This window comes from Oncorhynchus clarkii, chromosome 5, assembly GCF_045791955.1.
Source record: "Oncorhynchus clarkii lewisi isolate Uvic-CL-2024 chromosome 5, UVic_Ocla_1.0, whole genome shotgun sequence".
In the NCBI taxonomy this organism is placed as follows: domain Eukaryota; kingdom Metazoa; phylum Chordata; class Actinopteri; order Salmoniformes; family Salmonidae; genus Oncorhynchus; species Oncorhynchus clarkii.
In genome coordinates, this window is record NC_092151.1 from 70,100,011 (window position 1) to 70,122,082 (window position 22,072).

The window sequence follows — 22,072 nt, forward strand, 5'->3', positions numbered from 1 at the left end:
ACACGTGGAATCATGTCCTAACCAAAAAAAATGTTAAACAAATTGAAATATATTTGAGATTCTTCAAAAACCACCCATAGTCTAGATGACAGCTTTGCACACTCTTGGCATTCTCTCAACCAGCTTCATGATGTAGTCACCTGGAATTGTTTGGTGTCCTTCCCAAGATCTGTGCCTCGACACAATCCTGTCTCGGAGTTCTACGGACAATTCCTTCAACCTCATGGCTTGGTTTTTGCTCTGACATGCACTGTCAACTGTGGGACCTTATATTGACAGGTGTGTGCCCTTCCAAATCATCTCCAATCAATTGAATTTACCACAGGTGGACTCCTGTGTAGAAACATCTCAAGGACGATCAATGGAAACAGGATGTACCTGAGCTCAATTTCGGGTCTCATAGCAAAGGGTCTGAATGCGTATGTAAAAAAGCCGTTTCTGTTTTTTAATACATTTGCAAACATTTCTAAAAACCCGCTTTGGCTTTGTCATTATGGGGGTATTGTGTGTAGATTGAGGAGGAAATGTTTTTTTTTTTCCCTTTTTAGAATAATGCTGTAACGAAATGTGGAAAAAGTGAAGGGGTCTGAATACTTTTTGAATGCTCTGTATGTGTATGCAGGGCCGGCTACAGGCATAAGTGACAATCAGGAACTCAGTCGGGGTCTCAACTTATAAGTGTAAGAATAGTAGAATACACCAGGTGCAATTTTGAAATGTGGTTGTGCATCGTTCAGCAGTTTTTCTTGTTATGTCAGTCACTGACATTGCAAAATTAGTAGAATTGCATGAAATATGTTATAAAATGTTCACACCACCCAATGGCAAAATATGTAGAATTGCAGAAAACATGTATAAAAACTGCAAAATTTTCTCTGTGCCCCATAGCAAAATGTGTAGAAATTAACCATCCAAAGGAGGGTCACTAATAATTTATGTTTTGCAGAAAGGTGGAGGGGAGAGGTTGTCCAACCAAATATTGTACTTGTGTAGACCTGTTTCTGTCACTATACCACTTTCTCTCTCTCGCACTGTGTGCCTAAGATAATTTCCCCCTCAGGGACAAAGTTCATCCTATCCTCTCGCTCGCTCACTCTCTCACACACAGAATAAGGGCAAAATATTGAAGTGAAATCATTTACTTGCATGGTATAATACAGTATAAAAATGTAAATATCACATAAATACAATATATTTTCTGTTTTCAAACAGTTAAAGCAGTTGCAGACTACTGTTTGTGATGTAGCTGCCTTAACATCAGTTTGTGACACTTCAGGGTTGTTAATTTTGTTAAGTGCCAAAGCTGCCATTTTAGAAAAGCTAGCTGATATTACTACAAAACCTGGGCTGGAGCATCTTTAACTTGACTTCATAATACACTCATGTTCATCAATTTCACATAGAATTACTTTTAGACAGTTACACTGTCGTGCATAAATACAAGTGGATATACAGGTAACTGCCCAAATAAAGGAAACACCAACATAAAGTGTTTTAATAGGATGTTGGACCACCACGAGCTGTCAGAACAGCTTCAATGTGCGTTGGCATAGATTCTACAAGTGTCTGGAACTCTATCGATGGTGTCGCATCCCTATCTTTAACAAGGAATTCCATAATTTGGTGTTTTGTTGATGGTGGTGGAGAACGCTCTCAGGCACTGCTCCAGAATCTCCCATAAGTGTTGGGTTGAGATCTGGTCACTGAGACGGTGATAGCATATGGTTTACATAATTTTCATGCTCAACAAACCATTCAGTGCCCACTCGTGCCCTGTGGATGGGGGCATTGTCATCCTATGAGGGCATAACCATGGTAGCAAAATAATGGGCAACTTGGCCTGCCCAGAATTTTTACACATGGCCCTAAGCATAACGGGATGTCAATTGCTCAGGAACCATACCTGTGTGGATTCACCTGCTTTCAATATACAATGTATTCCTCATTTACCCAAGTGTGTCCTTTATTTTGGCAGTTACCTGTATGTTTAAAAGAACTGATCTCTTAAAATCAACAACGTTTTACGAGGTAATAACACCATAGCATTATTCAAATGTAGAGTGTAAGGTAACACATACCCCTTCTAATAAGTGTTAGAAAATAATATCTGAGAAAAAGCTGATTGTGTCATAGATATACAATGCTCTGGCAACATAACAAACCACTGTACACAGTATTTGTGCTTTACTGTACAGCATACTAAACAAACATTATTGTTCCCATGTGTCATGTACTGTAGTTGTGCTCTGTTCAGTAGGTAAGATACATTTTGAAATGTCATGCAATTGTACAAGTTCTAATACCAATCTTGTAAAGACTGCAATCATATGCTTAGGCACTTTCCAAGGCACATTATACAGGTCCAATCTGATATTGAGTGGAAGGGATGAAAAAACGTTACAATATAAGGGACAGGAATCCTCAAGTTGAAACATATGATGATTGAAAAGGTTTGTCTTGCATGGTGTTTGGTTTTCCTGTGTCTCAAACTTAGACTGTACTTTCAAACATCATAATGAACTCAACAGCAACATCAGTGCTCTGGTATGGAAGAGGAGAAGGTGGTGACATCTTCTGTCATCCACAGTGATTATGCCTCAATAGTAAAGCAGACCAAAAGGGGTCTATGGTGTCCAAAGGCTCATTTCTCCTTGACATCAATGTTGGCGACGCCGTGAACTTGTGTGAGCTGCTTACAGTCCAGAGAAGCCACCAGTTTCCTGGATCCAGGCAGAGTAGGAACAAAGTGTTCCGTCAGAGTCACAGAGGAGCGACTGGCCACGTCACTGAGAGAGGAGATGAGAGAGACACTCAGACCTGTGCTTGTTCAGAACATAAAAGAACAGTGACAACATGCGTCACACATTGTGCACCTTCAGAGTCATAAGGACTAAAGCCGTGCTTAGATGAAGCTGCAGATAATGAACAGAATTATAATTGTTTCTCACCCAACAGCGATCTGTCGAACACTCTGCAGGCCCAGCCCCTCCACACGGAACACCACTCCCTTCAGTGTGCGTGGCAGAGGGTTAGTGAAGAAAATCTCAGCCGCCATCTTTTTCCCCACCACAGCCTCCCCTACCGGCTAGGAGGGAAAAGTATAGGAAACTGTTACCACTACAGAACATCTCTGAATCATATTATCAGTAGACAATATCAGACACAGAGAAAGACAGATTATATACAGAAAGAAAAATGCTGTAGATAGGATTAATTCAGTCTGTGTAGTTTTGTCTCACCTTAATGATGAGGTCGGGGGTGCGGAGGCGGAAGCTGAACTGAGTGGCAAGGACCTGCTGTGTCTCAGTGACCCGGACTGAGAGGGTCAGCATCAGAGCAGCCTGGTCCACTAGCTGGTCCTGATAGTGCTGGTACTGAAGGATCCACTCCAAGGTCTTCACTGTTAGGAGAGGGGGACAGGAGAGGGGGACAGGACAGGACTAGGGATCAGAAACACCTGGGCATGCAATACATAACACTGTCTGACTGAACGTCACTGATGTGTAATACAATATATTCATTGGCTCACCTTCATTGGCTAGCAGCTCCACAGGTGTTTCGTCCTTCTTGACGGTGGCCTTGAGCACGCCAGTGTAGTACATGACTGCCACCTGGCTGTGGAGGTTGATAGTGCGTGGGAGAGAACTAGCATTTCGCATGACAATGTTCAGTTCTGCATCTCCCCCCATGCGTGGCCCCTCCCCATCCATGGTCACCTCTATTGATATATCCTCAGCGATTGGAGTGGAGTAGGTATCTGGTTTGGAACCATAGCGACTGGCAGTCTCCACAGCAATGCGTTCCTCTTCTGTGCCTGATAGAATGGCAATAAAGTGGGAATTAATGCATTTTACCTTCTGGATGCTTGCCTTGTACAGGAGTCTGCTTGTATACGTGTGTAATAAAACAATGCATGTCAGTGTTTGCACAGCTATGTGAAGCTACCTTCTGGGTGCTTGTAAAGGTGTGTGATATCGTTGCGTTCATCTGAGCCCACAGCCTTGGTGCTGATACAGTGGCCCACTGCATTCTTCTCACTGTGGATCTGGGTGAAGGTGCCATCCAGGTTCCTCTGCCAGTATATCTTATCACTGTTCACCTACAGGACAGGTACAGCAGGAAGAGAAAGGTAGAGATGGTCGAGATGGAGGACAGCTGAGACTGACAGGGGCATGTGAGGTCATCACTGTGCATCTGAGATAGACAGAAGATTATTTGTGAAACGTACCCTGCTAGCATGGAAAGCTGAGGTCAAGCAGAGTGAGGTGTGATAATTACATCTCAGGAAAGACAAAGGTAGAAAGAGGAAGACAGACTAGACTGACCTCGGCAAAGATGAAGGGTGAGTCATGTTTGAGGAACACTTGTCCGTTGCGGATGGCGGTGATGGAGGCAGGGCCGCAGCGGAAGGTGCCCTGGCTAGTCTCCTGGGGGGTGGAGTCTACCGCCTGCCAGCCACCATGACCTGGTGGCAAGTCTGGACGAGCCATCCAACAGTCGTTCCACACGTGGAAGTTCCTAAAGACAGAAATGATGGAGGGATGGGTTATAATTTAGATGGAATCTAGTAAATCCATATTGTAAGAGTGGTGTGTGATGACATGACTAAGATGATACACTGAATGAGATATTATGTGTATTCTACTAACCAGATGGAGTCAGTGTTGAGGTGATCTATAGACTCCAAATTCTCATTGAAGTACACGTCTGTTGTCAGGGAGACATCTGTGTCATGGGCAGAGTTGAAGTTGGACACACTACGGGAGGGAATGCCCAAACACCTCAATACTGAAAGAGATAGAATGGTGAGAGGATAGGGGTCAATGCATATCAACCTAGCACCCTCTCATAAAAGTAATTTGATTTGATCATGTACAAACACACACATACTTTTATTTTATTTTTTTTTATTTTACCTTTATTTAACCAGGCAAGTCAGTTAAGAACAAATTCTTATTTTCAATGACGGCCTGGGAACAGTGGGTTAACTGCCTGTTCAGGGGCAGAACGACAGATTTGTACCTTGTCAGCTCGGGGGTTTGAACTCGCAACCTTCCGGTTACTAGTCCAACGCTCTAACCACTAGGCTACCCTGCCGCCCCAGTACAGTAACTAACCTGTGGTAGTGACCCCAGAGAAGACCCAACACTGGCCATATCTGACTGGTATGCCTCCGTCCTTCTGGTACTTCTTCAGGATGTCCACACTGCCACTCCAGGCTGTAGGGGAAGTCCCTCCCACATACTTCCCTGACCAATTACCCTCCACGACCCCACAATCATCTGGGGAGTTGATCTGGGATGAAGGAGATTACAGGTTCACATTGGATTCAGTTTAGAGTTGGAATAAGGAGGTGCCAGTTTGGTTGGACATTGATTGGACTTAGAAGTGATGTTAGAGGTAATAGTGTGAGGTTTTTAAGACACCTTGTGTTTGCGAGGAGAACTCACCATGGCTGAAATGACTCGGACTACATTGACAGGGTCTCCCCAGCCTGAGGGGGGGGTTACACTCTTCTCCAAAACATACAGACAGGCATCCAGGATCCCCTCATCAAACTGAGAAATAGAGAGGTAGAGATGGAAGGAGAGAGAGAAGCATTGACAATGATAGAAATAAGTTAGTTGGGTCTGACTTACTCAGGCCACATTTTCCCATCACCTGACTGACAATCTTCATGTTCCTTCACCTGTCCATAGTTCCATGTTCTTGCACCAATCTGGTTCTCTGTGCCATAGTAAAGCCTGCCGACGTCATTCAGGACATACTCATTCTTCTCATCCTCATCGTCCATGTACACAGTGTCATCTGATGAAGAAAGAGAGAGCGGTCAGATTCAGTTATTCAAAAATAAAACAATTCCATCATGTCATGAGCCTGAAATAAGGGTGGATTGGACTATGGAGAGTCTCTGAGCTTACAGAAGGATGTAAGACTAGATCTTCTGAATGACACATATTTCCTTTATTACACAAATATATGGCTTACCTGACCGGTTAGATTATGTTTCATTATACCACCCAGAGATCTATTATGTTGGGTGTGAGTATTATTTTTAAGAGTCAGTGGGCTGAGAACAGGGATAAGCTCTCTTTGTATTAACTCATTTAATCTCTCTCTCTCTCTCTCTCACTCTCTCTCTCTCTCCTCTCACCTTCACACCAAGGGTTAAACAGCATGCGGATGTCATTCCCTGGGTCATGTGTAGATGTGGCCTTGCCCTTCGGGCTATGCGTTGCCACAGTGAGCTGGTATCGGCCAATCATGGCAGTGGGCTGGGAGTTAACAGACAGCTTGATCCTGTTGCCGTCCCGTTTCACGATCTTGGCCTCCCAACGGTCATCCTCCAGCTCCTCAACCAATGGGATGATGACATGGGTGCCCTTTGCCACTGTAGGTAGGGATCCTGTCCCATAAACACACAGACATATTACTCAGCGGGATAAGAACAAAATGTGGTGTAATTCTGTGGTGCAATATCTCTTACTCCTATTTTAACTGAATTGATCATTTGCAAAAAATGACATGAAGTTGCTGTCACTTGTCATGAAAAAATGTTGGCAAAGTTGCCAAAAACAAGAGTTGCATATCGTAATAAAACTTTTCACAGACACACGTTAGCTCATTTCCTGTACTTAGTTATAAACCCCATCAATGTATTCCCTCCCAAAGGAGTTCTACAGTGCCTTGCAAAAGTATTCATCCCCCTTGGCGTTTTTCCTATTTTGTTGCATTACAACCTGTAATTTAAATGGATTTTTATTTGGATTTCATATAATGGACATACACAAAATAGTCAAAATTGGTGAAGTGAAATTTAAAAAAAAAAAATAAGCAAACACGTTTGGTGGTCGCCAAAAGGCATGTGGGTGACTCCCCAAACATATGGAAGAAGGTACTCTGGTCAGATGAGACTAAAATGTATATTTTTGGCCATAAAAAAACCCACTATGTCTGGCGCAAACCCAACACCTCACATCACCCCGAGAACACCCTCCCCACAGTGAAGCATGGTGGTGGCAGCATCAATGCTTTGGGGATGTTTCTCATTGGCAGGGACTGGGAAACTGGTCAGAATTGAAGGACTGATGGATGCTGCTAAATACAGGCAAATTCTTGAGGGAAACTTGTTTCAGTCTTCTAGAGATTCGAGACTGGCACGGAGGTTCACCTTCCGGCAGGACAATGACGCTAAGCATACTGCTAAAGCAACACTCAAGTGGTTTAAGGGGAAACATTTACATGTATTGGAATGTCCTAGTCAAAGCCCAGACCTCAATCCAATTGAAAATCTGTGATATGACATAAACATTGCTGTACACCAGTGGAACCCATCCAACTTGAAGGAGCTGGAGCAGTTTTGCCTTGAATGGGCAAAACTTCCAGTGACTAGATGTGCCAAGGTTATATAGACATACCCAAAAGACTTGAAGCTGTAATTGCTGCAAAAGGTGGCTCTACAAAGTATTGTCTTTGGGGGGTGAATAGTTATGCACGCTCAAGTTATCTCTTGTTTGTTTCACAATAAAACATATTTTGCATCTTCAAAGTGGTAGGCATGTTGTGTAAATCAAATTATACGAACCCCCCCAAAAAATCCATGTTAATTCCAGGTTGTAAGGCAACAAAATAGGAAAAATGCCAAGGGGAGTGAATACTTACGCAAGCCACTGTATTCCAGATTGATGACCGCACCCTGCTCAGCTAGTACATAATGTTCTGAGACCATATGTTTCTTAGAGCTTGGTGAAAGCGTGGTTGTACTATGGTTATTTTGCATACAACCCTTCCCACAACTACTTTCTGGGAATGGTAAAGGACAGTTGCTTGGCTTTGGAACATTCTCAGCACATTTAAGGGACTTCACAAAAAAACTGAATATTCATGGTGTTTTATTACTTTAACAGAATGTTTTCTAAAAGTTCAAACATGGCTACATTTAAACAGTTCTCTGAAATCAAATAAATCAGAGAATGTTAAGAAACAATGTTCTTCTGTGGGCATTTCAGTACTTCAGCATAGCATTTCCTACAGGTTTCCTCATGGTTCTATTTAAAGCCATGTTCTCAAATTGTTCTGAGAGCGTTAAGAAAACTGTCCATAAAACCACAAGAAAACTTCTGTTATTTTAAAACAAACATTCTGTTCTCAGCATCAACAAAACTCTCTCTATCCTCTATCATGTTAAGTGTGTTCAGGTGTGTTGGCCACACCCACTAATTGGCCACACCTGATCTTAATGAGTGCATGTTTTCTTGAAATGGGGTCCCCCCACCTGGATGTCTAGGTCCTAATTGAAAGGAAAACCCAAAAACCAGCAGACACTAGGCCAGCGTTTCCCAAACTCGGCCCTGGGGACCCCAAGTTGTACACATTTTGGTTTTGGCCCTAGCATTACACAGCTGATAAAAAATAATCAAATCTTGATGACTAGTTGATTATTTGAGTCAGCTGTGTAGTGCTAGGGCCAAAACCAAAACGTGCACCTTTTGAGATCCTCAGGACCGAGTTTAGGAAACTAGGCACTCCACGGAATGATTAGGCACTAGGCACTCCACGGAATGATTTAGACACCCCAGGAGTAGACTGAAACGAACAGCTTTGTACAGTTTCATTTGGAAAGTATTCAGACCCCTTCCTTTTCCCACAATTTTTGTTACGTTACAGCCTTGTTATAAAATTGATTACATCGTTTTTTAGCCTCATCAATCTACACACAATACCCCATAATGACAAAGCGAAAATCGGTTTTTAGAAATGTTGGCAAATTTAGGAAAACATTTAAAATAATAATAATAAGTATTCAGACTCTTTGCTATGAGACTCGAAATTGAGCTCAGGTTCATCCTGTTTCCATTGATCAACCTAGAGATGTTTCTACAACTTGATTGGACTCCACCTGTGGTATATTCAATTGATTGGACATGATTTGGAAAGGCACACACCTGTCTATATAAGGTCCCACAGTTGGTAGTACGTGTCAGAGCAAAAACCAAGCACCCAATGGTCACTCTGACAGAGCCCGAGAGTTTCTCTGTGGAGATGGGAGAACCTTCCCAGCTTTGATTTGAACCCGATCGAACATCTCTGGAGAGACCTGAAAATAGCTGTACAGTGACACTTCCCATCCAACCTGACAGCTTGAGAGGATATGCAGAGAAGACTCCCCAAATATAGGTGTGCCAAGCTGGTAGTGTCATACCCAAGAAGACTCGACGCTGTAATCGCTGCCAAAGGTGCTTCAACAAAGTACTGAGTAAAGCGTCTGAATACTTATTTAAATGTAATATTTCAGTCTAAAAAACATTTTTTTCATTATGGGGTATTTCTATTTGTTACAGATCACCATTAGGCAGCAGCTACTCTTCATGGGGTGCGGCAAAACTAAGGCAGTTATACATTAACAATAGATTTCACAACATTAAGTGTGTGCCCTCAGGCCCCTACTCTACTACCACATATCTACAACACAAAATCCATGTGTACGTGTGTGTATTGTACATATGTTTGTATGCATGTGTCAGCAGAGGCATTCAGGGCAGTAAGTGGGACATAAATTAGGTTACTTATATTGTATCTTCCAATGCCCCTGGGATAATGTACATTTGCTGAAGCATTATGACAACTTAGCGACACAATGGTTTTGGGGTTTTCTTGGCTCCAAAAACACAACCCAGATATTGACTGGACTACGGTTTGCATTCTGGGTTGGAGTTAATTTTGCCATTCACACTGCTTAAAGGTGGCACAGCCATCTCTGAAACGTCTGTCTCCAGGATTAAGTACGGCCTCGGATCACTCTGCTGTGCCCGCAGAGTATCATGGCCTCCGTGCTACCTCCCTTCCTCCACATCGTCCTTACGATTGTGCTATTGACCTCCTTCTGGGCACCACACCGCCTCGAGGCCGGCTATATTCCCTGCCCGGTCCTGAGACCAAGGCCATGGAGGAGTACATTGAGGACTCACTGGCTGTTGGGAGCATTCGCCCTTCTGCCTTTTCTGCCGGCGCAACATTCTTCTTTGTGGGGAAGAAGGACAAGACCCTGCGTCCATGCATTGATTACCGGGGCCTCAATGATATTACGATTAAAAATCAATACCCTCTTCCACTCCTCTCCTCAGCTTTCAAACCTCTCCAGGGGGCTACTATCTTTTCCAAACCGGAACTTCGGAATGCCTACTACCTTGTGCGGATACGCGAAGGAGACGAGTGGAAGACAGCTTTCAACACTGCCAGTGAACACTGAGTACCTGGTTATGCCGTTTGGAATCACCAACGCGCCTGCTGTCTTCCAGGCTCTGGTCAACGACCAGGCTCGTTTTGTTTATGTCTACCTTGACAGCATCCTGGTTTTCTCTCGTGTTGTCCAGGAACACATTCTCCATGTTCGACAGGTCCTTCAGCGCCTCTTGGAGAATCAGTTGTTAGTAAAGGCTGAGAAGTGCGAGTTCCACCTCTCCACTATCTCCTTTCTGGGATACATTATTGTTGAGGGGAATGTACAGCTGGATACGGAGAAGGTGAGAGCAGTGCTGAATTGGCCCCAGCCCAGGTCCAGGGTGCAGCTCCAATGGTTTCTGGGTTTTGCACATTTCTACCGCCATTTCATTCGAGGCTACAGCAATCTGGTGGCTCCCCTATCTACACTCACCTCTCCCAAGGTACCGTTCACATGGTCTCCAGCAGCAGACAAGGCTTATGGGGATCTAAAGCAGTGATTTACTACTGCTCCCATCCTCATCCATCCGGACCCAACTCATCAGTTTGTGGTGGAGGTTGAGGCTCCCAACATGGGGAGTAGGGGCCGTTGTTTCCCAGCGATCCGTCCAGGACCAAAAGCTTCATCTCTGTGCCTTCATGTCTCAACTCTTCGGAGAGGAATTATGACGTTGGGAATCAGGAACTTCTAGCAGTTAAGATTGCTCTGGAGGGGTGGAGACACTGGCTGAAAGGGGTCGGAACATCCATTTCCGGTATGGACAGATCATAAGAATTTAGAATACCTCCGCACTGCCAAGCGCCTCAACCCAAGGCAAGCTCAATGGGCTCTGTTATTTACCAGGTTCAATTTCACCATCTTCTACCGCCCAGGGTCAAAAAATGTGAAGCCGGATGCTCTAACCTGTCTGTACAGTTCCACTGCCACTCCCTCTGAATCTGAGAGCATCCCGCCTTCCTCTTGTTTGGCAGCTTCTGTTTGGGGAATTGAGACTAGGTCCGCAAGGCAGACCCTGGGGGGAGGGGGGAGGTGGATAACCGGCTATTTGTTCCTGATTCGGTGTTTGGCCTCAGGTCCTGGAATGGGCTCACTCTTCCAGGCTTACTTGTCATCCTGGCACTCGTCGAACTCTGGCTTTCCTTCATCAATGCTTCTGGTGGCCCATCATGGTTCCTTATGTCTCAACCTTCATCACCGCATGCATGGTATATGCGCAAAGCAAGACTCTGTGGCAAGCTCCATCTGGCCTCCTACAGCCACTCCCTGTCCCTCATCGCCCCTGGTCCCATATTTCCCTGGATTTTGTCACTGGGCTTCCTCCGTCAGATGGGAACACCACCATCCTCACGGTGGTTGACAGATTCTCCAAGGCCGCCCATTTCATCCTTCTTCCCGAAGTTACCTTCAGCCAAGAAGACGGCCCAGCTTATGGTGCAGCACATCTTCCGAATCCATGGACTCCCGGGTGACATTGTCTCGGACCGGGGTCCTCAGGTCTCGTCCCAAATCTGGAAGGCGTTCTGCACTCTTATCGGGTCGTGAGCCAGCCTGTCATCTGGGTTTCATCCCCAATCTAATGGCCAGTCGGAGCGAGCCAATCAAGATATGGAGACAGCACTCTGGTGTCTTGTTGCCAGTAATCACATCACCTGGAGTCAGTAACTGATCCTGGTGGAATATGCCAGGAACACTCTCCCCTGCTTGGCTACTGGACTCTCCTCCTTCGCATTTGAATGCTCCATGGGGGTATCAGCCCAGAGCAAGAAGTTGATGTCAACATACCTTCAGTCCAGATGTTCGTCCGCCGCTGTCGGCTTACCTGGAAAAGAGCTCGGCGGGTCTTCTCAAGACCACCTCCAGGTATCGTTGACAAACGGACCGCCACCGGACTCTGGCTGCTCGCTATCGGGTTGGGCTGAGGGTATGGTTGTCCACTCGGGACCGAACCCTCCGGGTAGATTCACAAAAAACTAACCCGCCCGTTTCATTGGTCCTTTCCCCATTTCTAGAGTCATTAGTCCCACTGCTGTTGCCCCGTACCCTCTGTGTTCACCCTACTTTTCATGTGTCCAGGATTAAGCCCGTGTCTCACAGTCCTCTGTCTTCTGTTCTAGGCCCATCCCACCCCCCGTGTCATCGATGGCCAGCCAGCGAATACAGTGAGACCTCTCCTGAGGGTTCGACCAAGGGGCATCCTGGACCTGGCCCTCATTGCCGATTTTCACCGCCAACACCTCGGTCAGCCAGGTATGCACCCAGGTAGGACGCCAAGTGGCGTCCCTAGAGGGGAGGGGGGTGGTACTGTCACGCCCTGATCTGTTTCACCTGTCCTTGTGATTGTCTCCACCCCCTCCAGGTATTGCTTATTTTCCCCGGTGTATTTATCCCTGTGTTTCCTGTCTCTCTGTGTGTCACCACTTCTACCGAAGTCGTTGCCTCTCCTTGTTCGGGAGGTGCTTGGCGGTCGACGTCACCGGTCTTCTAGCCATCATTGATCCATTTTTCATTTTCCATTGGTTTTGTGTTGTCTTCCTACACACCTGGTTTCAATCCCATTCATTACCTGTTGTGTATTTAACCCTTTTTTCCCCCTCATGTCTTTGTCAGAGATTGTTTTATGTCAGTGTTGTTTATGTTGGTATAGGTGCGGGACGGGTCCTCGTACCCATGTTTATTATGTTTGTACATTTAGTGTTTGGAGCACGTTTAGTGGACGTATATTAAAAAGACTCCATTACACTCGTTTTACTCTCCTGTGCCTGACTTCCCAGCCACCTATACACACGACTCTGACAGAATCTCTAACCAAATATGAAGTCAGCAGGAGAAGGTACTTCGCTCATGGAGGTGGAGGAATACGTCATGGAACAAGCGGAGGAGATTGACAGTCTGAGCGTCGCCATGGATCACGTTGTCCAGAGTTTGGACCGCTGGGAGAGACAGGGAGTTTTTCCAGCGCCTCCACCACCACAAACGGGATCTTCCTTGAACGCTTTTCCCCCTCCTGAACTTAACAGGATCCATTTATCCCTACCCCAGGGATACAGCGGAGATAATGCCGGCTGCCAGGGTTTTCTCCTTAAACTAAATTTGTATCTGGCCACGGTCTCCCCAGTTCCATCGTACCGTGAGAAGAGTTGCGCCCTCGTCTCATGCCTCACCCGGAAAGCCCTGGAGTGGGCCAGCGCTGTGTGTGGAGAGAAGGATGCGGCGTTGGACCATTTTGAGGAGTTCACCCGCCATTTCAGGACAGTATTCGACCACCCACCCGAAGGCAGAGCGGCCGGTGAGCGCCTCTATCATCTGATGCAGGAGACGAGGAGTACAGAGGAGTTTGCTCTGGAGTTTAGGACCCTGGCTTCCGGCGCTGGATGGAGCGACAGGGCCCTGATCGACCATTACCGTTGTAGTCTACGTGAGGACGTCTGTCGGGAGCTGGCCTGTAGAGACACCACCCTCACCTTTGACCAGCTGGTGGACATGTCCATCAGGCTGGACAACATGCTGGCTACTCGTGAACGTCTAGATCGGGGTCTGGTTGTTCCATCCTCCTGCACCCTCTCTCCCAAACCTATGGAATTGGGAGGGATGGTGCGCAGGGAGACCGGAGGGGGTTTCAGCTCGAGCACCATATATGGTCGCAGAGGGCACACTGCTGGTCGGTGCCGCGTTGGTTCCTCTGGGAATAGAGACGGCAGGCAGGGCACTCTGGCATCACCCCAGGGGAGTAGGCACCATTCTCATCCAGAGCCCTCTGTTGCACTAATGCACTAATGTTTGTCTCTGTCACTTTTCCTGATTTTTCCCTGCATTCCCAGTATAAGGCACTAGTAGATTCAGGCACGGCTGGGAATGTCATTAATAAAAGTTTAGCTTATAGTTTAGGGATCCCTATTGTTTCTGTGGATATGCCTTTCCCTGTTCATGCCTTAGATAGTCGACCATTAGGGTCAGGGTTTATCAGGGAGGTCACCGCTCCTTTGTGTATGATAACACAGGAGGGTCACAAGGAGAAGATTAGTATTTTCCTTATTGATTCTCCTGCGTATTCTGTGGTGCTAGGCCTACCCTGGTTAGCTTGTCACAACCCCACTGTTTCTTGGCCACAGAGGGCTCTCACGGGGTGTTCGCGAGGGTGCTCAGGTAGGTGTTTAGGGGTTTCCGTTTGTGCTACTACGGTGGAAAGTCCAGACCAGGTCTCCACCGTGTGCATTCCCCCAGACGGATTGTGCGATAGATCTCCTGGTAGACGCTGCATATCCCAGGAGTCACGTGTATCCCCTGTCGCAAGCGGAGACGGTTGCTATGGAGACATATGTCTCTGAATCCCTGCGTCAGGGGTAAATTCAGCCTCGCGTTTCTTTTTTGTGAAGAAGAAGGATGGTGTTTTACGCCCGTGCATTGATTATCGAGGTCTCAATAAAATCCCGGTGAAATATAGTTACCTGCTACCTCTTATAACTACAGATATTAAGTCAATATCTCAGGAGTGCGTACAATCTGGTGCGTATTCGGAAGGGTGATGAGTGGAAGACAGCATTTAGCACCATCTCAGGTCATTATGAGTACCGTGTCATGCCATATGGGTTGATGAATGCTCCATCAGTCTTCCAATCATTTGTAGATGAGATCTTCAGAGACCTGCATGGGCAGGGTGTAGTGGTGTATATCGATGATATCCTGATATACTCCGCTGCACGCGCCGAGCATGTGTCCCTGGTGCGCAAAGTGCTTGGTCGCCTGTTGGAGCATGATCTATATGTCAAGGCTGAGAAAGGCTTGTTCTTTCAACAATCCATCTCCTTCCTAGGGCATCGGATTTCCACATCAGGAGTGGAAATGGAGAGCGACCGCATTGCAGCCGTGCGTAATTGGCCAACTCCAACCACGGTAAAGGAGGTGCAGCGTTTTTTTAGGGTTTGCCAATTACTACCAGAGGTTAATCCGGGGTTTTGGTCAGGTTGCTGCTCCCATTACCTCACTGCTAAAGGGGGGCCCGGTGCGCTTGCAGTGGTCGGCTGAGGCGAACAGGGCTTTTAAGCACCTGAAGACTCTGTTTACCTCGGTTCCTGTGTTGGCTCATCTGGATCCCTCTTTGCCATTCATAGTGGAGGTGGACGCATCCGAAGCTGGAATAGTAGCAGTTCGGGTACGCCACCAAAGCTCCGCCCCTGTGCTTTCTTTTCGAAGAAGCTCAGCCCAGCGGAGTGAAACTATGATGTGGGGGACCGGGAGCTGTTAGCTGTGGTAAAAGCCTTGAAGGTGTGGAGGCATTGGCTTGAGGGGGCTAAACACCCTTTTCTCATCTGGACTGACCATCGCAATCTGGAGTACATCCGGGAAGCGAGGAGACTGAATCCTCGTCAGGCAAGGTGGGCCATGTTTTTCACTCGTTTTGCATTTACTCTTTCTTACAGACCAGGCTCCCAGAACGTTAAGGCAGACGCATTGTCCCGGCTGTATGACACAGAGGAGTGGTCCATGGATCCCACTGCCATACTCCCAGCTTCGTGTTTGGTGGTGCCAGTAGTGTGGGAGGTGGACGCGGGCATTGAGCGGGCGTCACGTGCAGAGCCCTCTCCCCCTCAGTGTCCAGTGGTCGTCTGTACGTTCTGTCTGCTGTCCGCGACTGATTGATCTATTGGCCCACACGTCACCCTCCTCTGGTCATCCTGGGGTAGGTCGGACGATGCGCTGTCTTGATGCGAGGTACTGGTGGCCCACTTTTGCTAAGGACGTGAGGATTTATGTTTCCTCCTGCTCGGTGTGCGCTCAGTGCAAGGCTCCTAGACACCTGCCCAGAGGTAAGCTACAACCTTTACCCGTTCCACAACCGCCGTGGTCGCACCTGTCGGTGGATTTTTTAACTGATCTTCCACCTTCACAGGGTAACACCACGATCCTGGTCGTTGTGGATCGGTTTTCTAAGTCCTGTCGTCTCCTCCCTTTTGCCCGGTCTCCCTACGGCTTTACAAACTGAGGAAGCCCTGTTTACACATGTTTTCCGGCACTATAGGGTGCCTGAGGATATAGTGTCTTATTGCCAGGACCGTCCGGAGGAGTGGGCGTGCCCTGGACAGAGATGGCCCAAAACTCGCTACGTCACTCCTCCACTAACCTTTCTCTCTTTCAATGTGTATTAGGGTATCAGCCGGTTCTGGCTCCTTGGCATCAGAGTCAGACCGAGGCTCCTGCGGTGGACAATTGGTTTTGGCGCGCTGAGGAAACCTGGGAGGCAGCCCACGTCCACCTTCAGCATGCCAAAATGCGCCAGAAAGTTGCCGCAGACCGTCACCGCAGTGAGGCCCCAGTGTTCGCACCAGGGGACAGGGTCTGGCTCTCGACCCGAAACCTGCCCCTCCTACCCTGCCGGAAGCTGGGTCCGCGGTTTGTGGGGCCGTTTAAAGTCCTGAGGAGAGTGAACGAGGTATGTTATAGGTTACAACTGCCCACTAATTACCGTATTAACCCCTCGTTCCATGTGTCTTTCCTCAGGCCGGTGGTGGCTGGCCCGCTCCAGGAGGCTGAAGTGAGTGATGTTCATCCGCCTCCTTTAGACATCGAGGGGGTCCCGGCATACTCTGTTCGATCCATATTGGATTCGAGACGTCGGGCGAGGGGCCTTCAGTACCTCGTGGACTGGGAGGGGTATGGGCCGGAGGAGAGATGCTGGGTTCCGGTGGAGGACGTGTTCCATGTTAAAAGAATTCCACCATCTCCATCCAGACCTCCCTGCACCTCGCCCTCCGGGTCGTCCCAGAGGCCGGTGTCGACGCGCGGCTGGAGCCGCTAGCTGGGTGCAGTCCTGCCACAATAGGGTGTGCTTGAAAAAACAAGTAGCGAAACTATAGCTTCCTCAAACACACACACACACACACACACACACACACACACACACACACACACACACACACACACACACACCTACAGTCCACCCGCGGTACACTCATTCCAAAGAATCTGTCCTGCATGTTGCTGTTCTATAAATACCAGCATGGCATAGATGGTGATTTGCTGCCTGTCTATTAATACACTGGCTACCACCCAGCAAGCTTAAGACACATCTCCTCATACAGTATGGTACACACTCATACTCTAAGATAAAGTTTACAATCAAGAAGCTGAAAGGACATTGTGAATTGAGTTAGTGAGCTGGTTGGTGGTTATTAAAGCTGTTTATGGTAGGCGATAGTCCTCAGTGGAAAGGGGGGATTTGAGCAGGACTGTGAGATATTCTCCTCTAAAACACTGGAGACTTGCCAACAACCACATGGATGAATCAGTTACCATGGCGATAACCACCAAGACATAGTGGAGGCACAGGGCTTCAGAGACACAAGCACACACAAAGAAGCACACACGCTCATACCCGTAAACACACAACAGCTTAAAGTTACTCTCAGAGTTCGCATGATTGATTATAAAGGGCTTACTGTTATCATGTGCACTTATTAGCCCTAGGGATTCCCAGAAGGGGGACGACGAGGCCATTAAGTCATAGTAGCCTATCATGATTCTGCAGAATGTCTCACTGACCTGTCTTAAGCTCCAGGTGGAGTCTGTCTGTGTTGGGGTAGTAAGGTCGTGAGAGGTCAAGCCACATCATGAAGGTATTCCCCCTGCGGATGATGAGGTCATCACCATAGTAACGGTCTGTGTGATGCTCCAGGCGGTTCAGACCCGTCTTGGTTTTCATCAGGTCTATGGACCGCACTGTCAACAACAGCTCTGAGACAGGGATATAATGAAGGAAGGCCATTTTAATGTCAACCATTTTGTCACAAATGCAACAACGTCTAGCATAGTAATAATAATAGTTTTAAAAGAGTAAATTACCTTCGAGCTCACTTCCACCAGTGACTGGCTTGTCGCCATTCATCCCTGCATTGTTGTCGACATCCGGGATCCCAGTCACGACCGTATCTGTGATGTCATCATCATCGCTCAGTCTTTGACAGCAGCAAGGACAGATCTTACGCAACCATTGTCGACACGCCCCCTCCTCTGTGTTCTCCTCCTCTGGTTCCTCCTTCTCTGGCTCATCCTGCCCCCATCCCAATGTGACTGATGGGAACCTACCCACATTAGACAGAGAGTGTCTGACTGACAGCATTTCCACAGGCATCCTGAGAATTAAAAAAAACAGAGGAGCATGTATTGTTGTCATTTTGCTTGTGCTTGGTACTCTATCATCAATCCAGATCCATCCGATAACTTTTGAACAGATGTCGTTATAATTTGTCAATTTGCATCACAAATCAAATGTTGTGCTCTCATGAGTGCATGAAAGCTAACTAGCATCTCCTTATCATGTGTGTATGTTGTTTTCCTGTCCTATTGCTCCTTCATCTAACTCTTTCATTCTTATCCAACTTTTTCATAATCCTCTTTGTAGAGGCCTATCCAGTCACTTCTTTAGTCCCTCTGAAAGTCTTTCCCACACTCTGTCTGCATTCTTGCCTCTCACTAACTGTTGCTACATAGTGACAGATCACAGTCTCAACGAGGTAACACTGGAAGAGGGCCGGCTCATTCCTTACCTACGTGCCAATGAGGACAATCAAAGAAAGGAGTGGAGAAATGGAAAATAAATTCTAGACAGAGAAAGAAAGGAATGCTTCTTCTTCATTACTAATACACTTAACACCTCTGCCCTCAGACTGAAAAACAACTGGGAAAGGGAGAGTGAGAAAACATTACACTGATTTTGAATTCATAATAGAAATTGAGCAACTGCTGAGATGTATAAGTGGAAAAGTGGGATATAGGAAATCTAACTAAAAATGGAAATACCTAACTACTGCAACAATAACTTGAATCCTGACACAAGCGGTATGCACATGGATATGTACACATACTGTACATTCAAACACATAATATGTACACACACACAAACCATTAAAGACATATGGACACATGCTCATACATATACACAATGATAGGGTAAGAAGTACACCACCTGCCCCAGTGCCAAAAATATGAACGGGTTGAGGTCAGGATTGTACGGAATGGGAATGTGTTCCATTTGAGAATGGGTGAATGTCCAGCTTGCTGGGTGGCATTTAGCCATGTCCAGTAGACCTGCTCTGTGTTGTATCTAGCTTGTAAGTACAATATTATTACATACAGTGGACAGACGGAAAATGTACAATTAATGAATTGCCGCTAAGTGTGGAGGAGTGTACCCCAGAGCTTGAGTCACTGCAGCTAAATATTTTTTTATGACATTTTGTGAAACAAGGGAGGGCCAGAAACCACACCCCAATGCAATTTAGGAATCATTTTCACTTATCCAGAGCTGAAAGAAAATGCTCACCATCTAATCTGCCAGGAGTGAATGTTTTGCCAGTGGCTATGAGCATGTTTCAGAAGTCTTGTTGGTTAGGCATGGCTAGACTGACTGATACAAAGAAAGGAGTAGACCGTTGAAGCATGAACTCTCACCTGGTGGACTTGATTACATACAGTACTGTACAGCAGTCACTGTTGATAGGGTTTGCCCTCAGGCTTGGATACAGCTACAGTAGGTGGTAGATGTGCAGTAGTGTCTAGTGTAGTAGATGTACGTATTTATATGATGAGGGTGGGACTGAAGAGAGAGGTTGAGATAGTCATACTGTAAGTCAAGTATTTGTAGGCTGGTGAGGTGTATGCATGTGAGTGAACTCTTGCCTACAAGTGCTATATGTACTGTATATATACATATTTATATTTATATTCCAGACTTTGCTATTGCTTGTTCTGAACTTTCTTAATTGCTTTATTTGGGGATTTGTGTGTATTGTTTTGTATTGTTATGTATTACTGCACTGTTGGAGCTAGAAACATAAGCATTTCGGCTGCACCTGCTATAACATCTGCAAAATCTGAGCACGACCAATAACATTTTATTTTTGAATTATTTGTTTCTTTGTTATTACCTTTCTGACATAATACTGCAGAAAACGAGCAATTAAAAATAGCAATTAAATAAGGCAGGTCACAAAATAACAGACCAATTCACTATAATGACACACAGTAAGCACTATATCATACAATAAGCACAGACAATAATCTAGCTAATTACCACACCGTTTTGTCCTTTTCCTTAGTCACCCTTTCTGTTCTGTGAAAATCTGTTTTTCTATTCTTTAAATTACAATGTTCTTCAATGTGGACAAATACATTTGTTATAACATTGGGAATCTATCTGACACTGAACAACTTGTCTAGACTGCTGATAAAGCCACTAATTGATTGGCCAAACAAATTAGTTCAAGGTGCATGTTACTTTGCCAGAAGCCAATCACAGGTGAACCCCGACCAAAGACATAGTTTCATCTCCCATCCTTTTCCTCAAACTGGATGAGATGATCTGTGACTCACGGTGTGAACAGAGACATAGTGAATTGTATTTCGCAATGTGTCAAACACCACTAAGTTTAAAAACAGCAGGCTATCTGGATGATAATGAATTGAATTCATGAATCATGATTTTAACTGTCAGACATTTACAGATATTCACTTACTTTGTAATCTATGTGTTGAGTTCTCCGACGGGTTAGTGTTTGTTGAATCCCCACTGGCAGCCGCTGACTGAACAGTCCTGTGCGCAGGTCAAAATAATATTGCCGTGGTATGCTGTGCGTGTCCTCTCTTCTTCACACTGTGTTGAACTACTTAGTATCCTCTTTGAGAGAACTTTTAAACTCAAGATTATGAGATAGACAGTAGAAACACATTCCTTGCCTCCTCATTCTCCTCCCCTAGTCCATTGATACAGTATGAAGTCAGTCAGTCTGGGCACTTTCCCCAAATTGGCCCATCCCATTTCCCATAATAGAATCAGTGCAGTGGCGTGTGTCCCGCTTAGTTGCTGACTGTAGCATTGTGTGTGCACATGTCAAACTATCTATTCAATGTCAAAATCTATACCACAAATTGCCTAACTTGTGTTGAACCTTCAAACTAAACTCTCAGCCCACCGAGGACTTTCCCTTTTAACTTTCTAAAAGTAATAGACAATCTGATACTTTAAGCAAGCCTGACACCAAAGTGAATGGCTACACACATTTCAAAACAGAAGAAAACAGTGAAAACTCCAGACAACCAGGTGACAATGATAAAAAGAGGATAAAGGGCATCTTACACACACAGGGGATATGTCATGAGACTGTTCACATGAATGCAGTCATTTAATCAGGCAGGCTTCTATGCAACATGTCTCTCTACCACTGTGCTGTCTGAACACCAGTCAAGACAAATGGTTCCAAATTTGACACCCCCCAAACACATCTCAGATATTCACTTGTGATGTCACGCTCGCATCCATGTGAGCCCCTCAGAGTTCAATTCTCCATAAATCTTGTGACCCCAAGTTGAAAGTTGCCTCTGATTAAGTTCAAACAAACCCATCCAAACACAGATGAATGCTACACTTCAAACACTGAGCAGTCATTTTCGGACATGATATGTAACCACTGCAGTTTGAAAATGAGTTAAGACATTGTTAAGACATGTTGTATTTTATATTATAAAACAGTTAGCTCTGGCTGTGCATTCTGAGAGACTTCATGGGGATACATACTGTACATGTAAAAGTTGAACATATCTGAGACATACATTTGTGATGTAAGATCCCTATGGGTCTCTTTGAGTTTAAACATAATACATTTTTATCTCAAACATAGCCCTTATCACATGATAGTGGGATATCTCATAACTTGATGCTTCACATTTCTCAACATTCATCTCAAATTATTTTGTAGAAATGTCAATTAAATTAATTTCTGTATGTCAACAGTGAGGGTAAGTATTTATCGTGAATTAATATATTTAGTGGAATGGCTCTTAGGACCCAGGTTCACGTAC

At 45.7% G+C, this 22,072-nt stretch overlaps 1 protein-coding gene across 1 annotated transcript; it reads right to left on the bottom strand.

Moving 5' to 3' along the window:
* Window positions 1-1,123: 1,123 nt before the first annotated feature.
* LOC139410193 (protein-glutamine gamma-glutamyltransferase K-like) lies at window positions 1,124-21,001 on the bottom strand. The gene is made up of 14 exons (XM_071155656.1): window positions 20,731-21,001; window positions 18,059-18,348; window positions 17,759-17,950; window positions 6,155-6,406; window positions 5,690-5,808; window positions 5,451-5,558; window positions 5,118-5,295; window positions 4,650-4,788; window positions 4,326-4,518; window positions 3,946-4,099; window positions 3,530-3,814; window positions 3,240-3,400; window positions 2,949-3,085; window positions 1,124-2,786 (listed from the first exon to the last, which is right to left on the bottom strand). Exons 2-14 carry the CDS (start codon window positions 18,345-18,347, stop codon window positions 2,642-2,644), a joined length of 2,352 nt encoding a protein of 783 aa, XP_071011757.1. The 5' UTR covers window position 18,348; window positions 20,731-21,001; the 3' UTR covers window positions 1,124-2,641.
* Window positions 21,002-22,072: the final 1,071 nt, after the last annotated feature.

What these genes read in the sequence shown, in the direction of transcription:
- LOC139410193 (XM_071155656.1), bottom strand. Translation starts at nt 18,347, where the DNA reads ATGCCTGTGGAAATGCTGTCAGTCAGACACTCTCTGTCTAATGTGGGT. An exon ending in GAACATGGAACTATGGACAG is followed by an intron (nt 5,559 to 5,689) that starts GTGAAGGAACAT and finishes TCTATTTCTCAG; the next exon opens with TTTGATGAGGGGATCCTGGA. An exon ending in TCCGAGTCATTTCAGCCATG is followed by an intron (nt 5,296 to 5,450) that starts GTGAGTTCTCCT and finishes CCTTCATCCCAG; the next exon opens with ATCAACTCCCCAGATGATTG.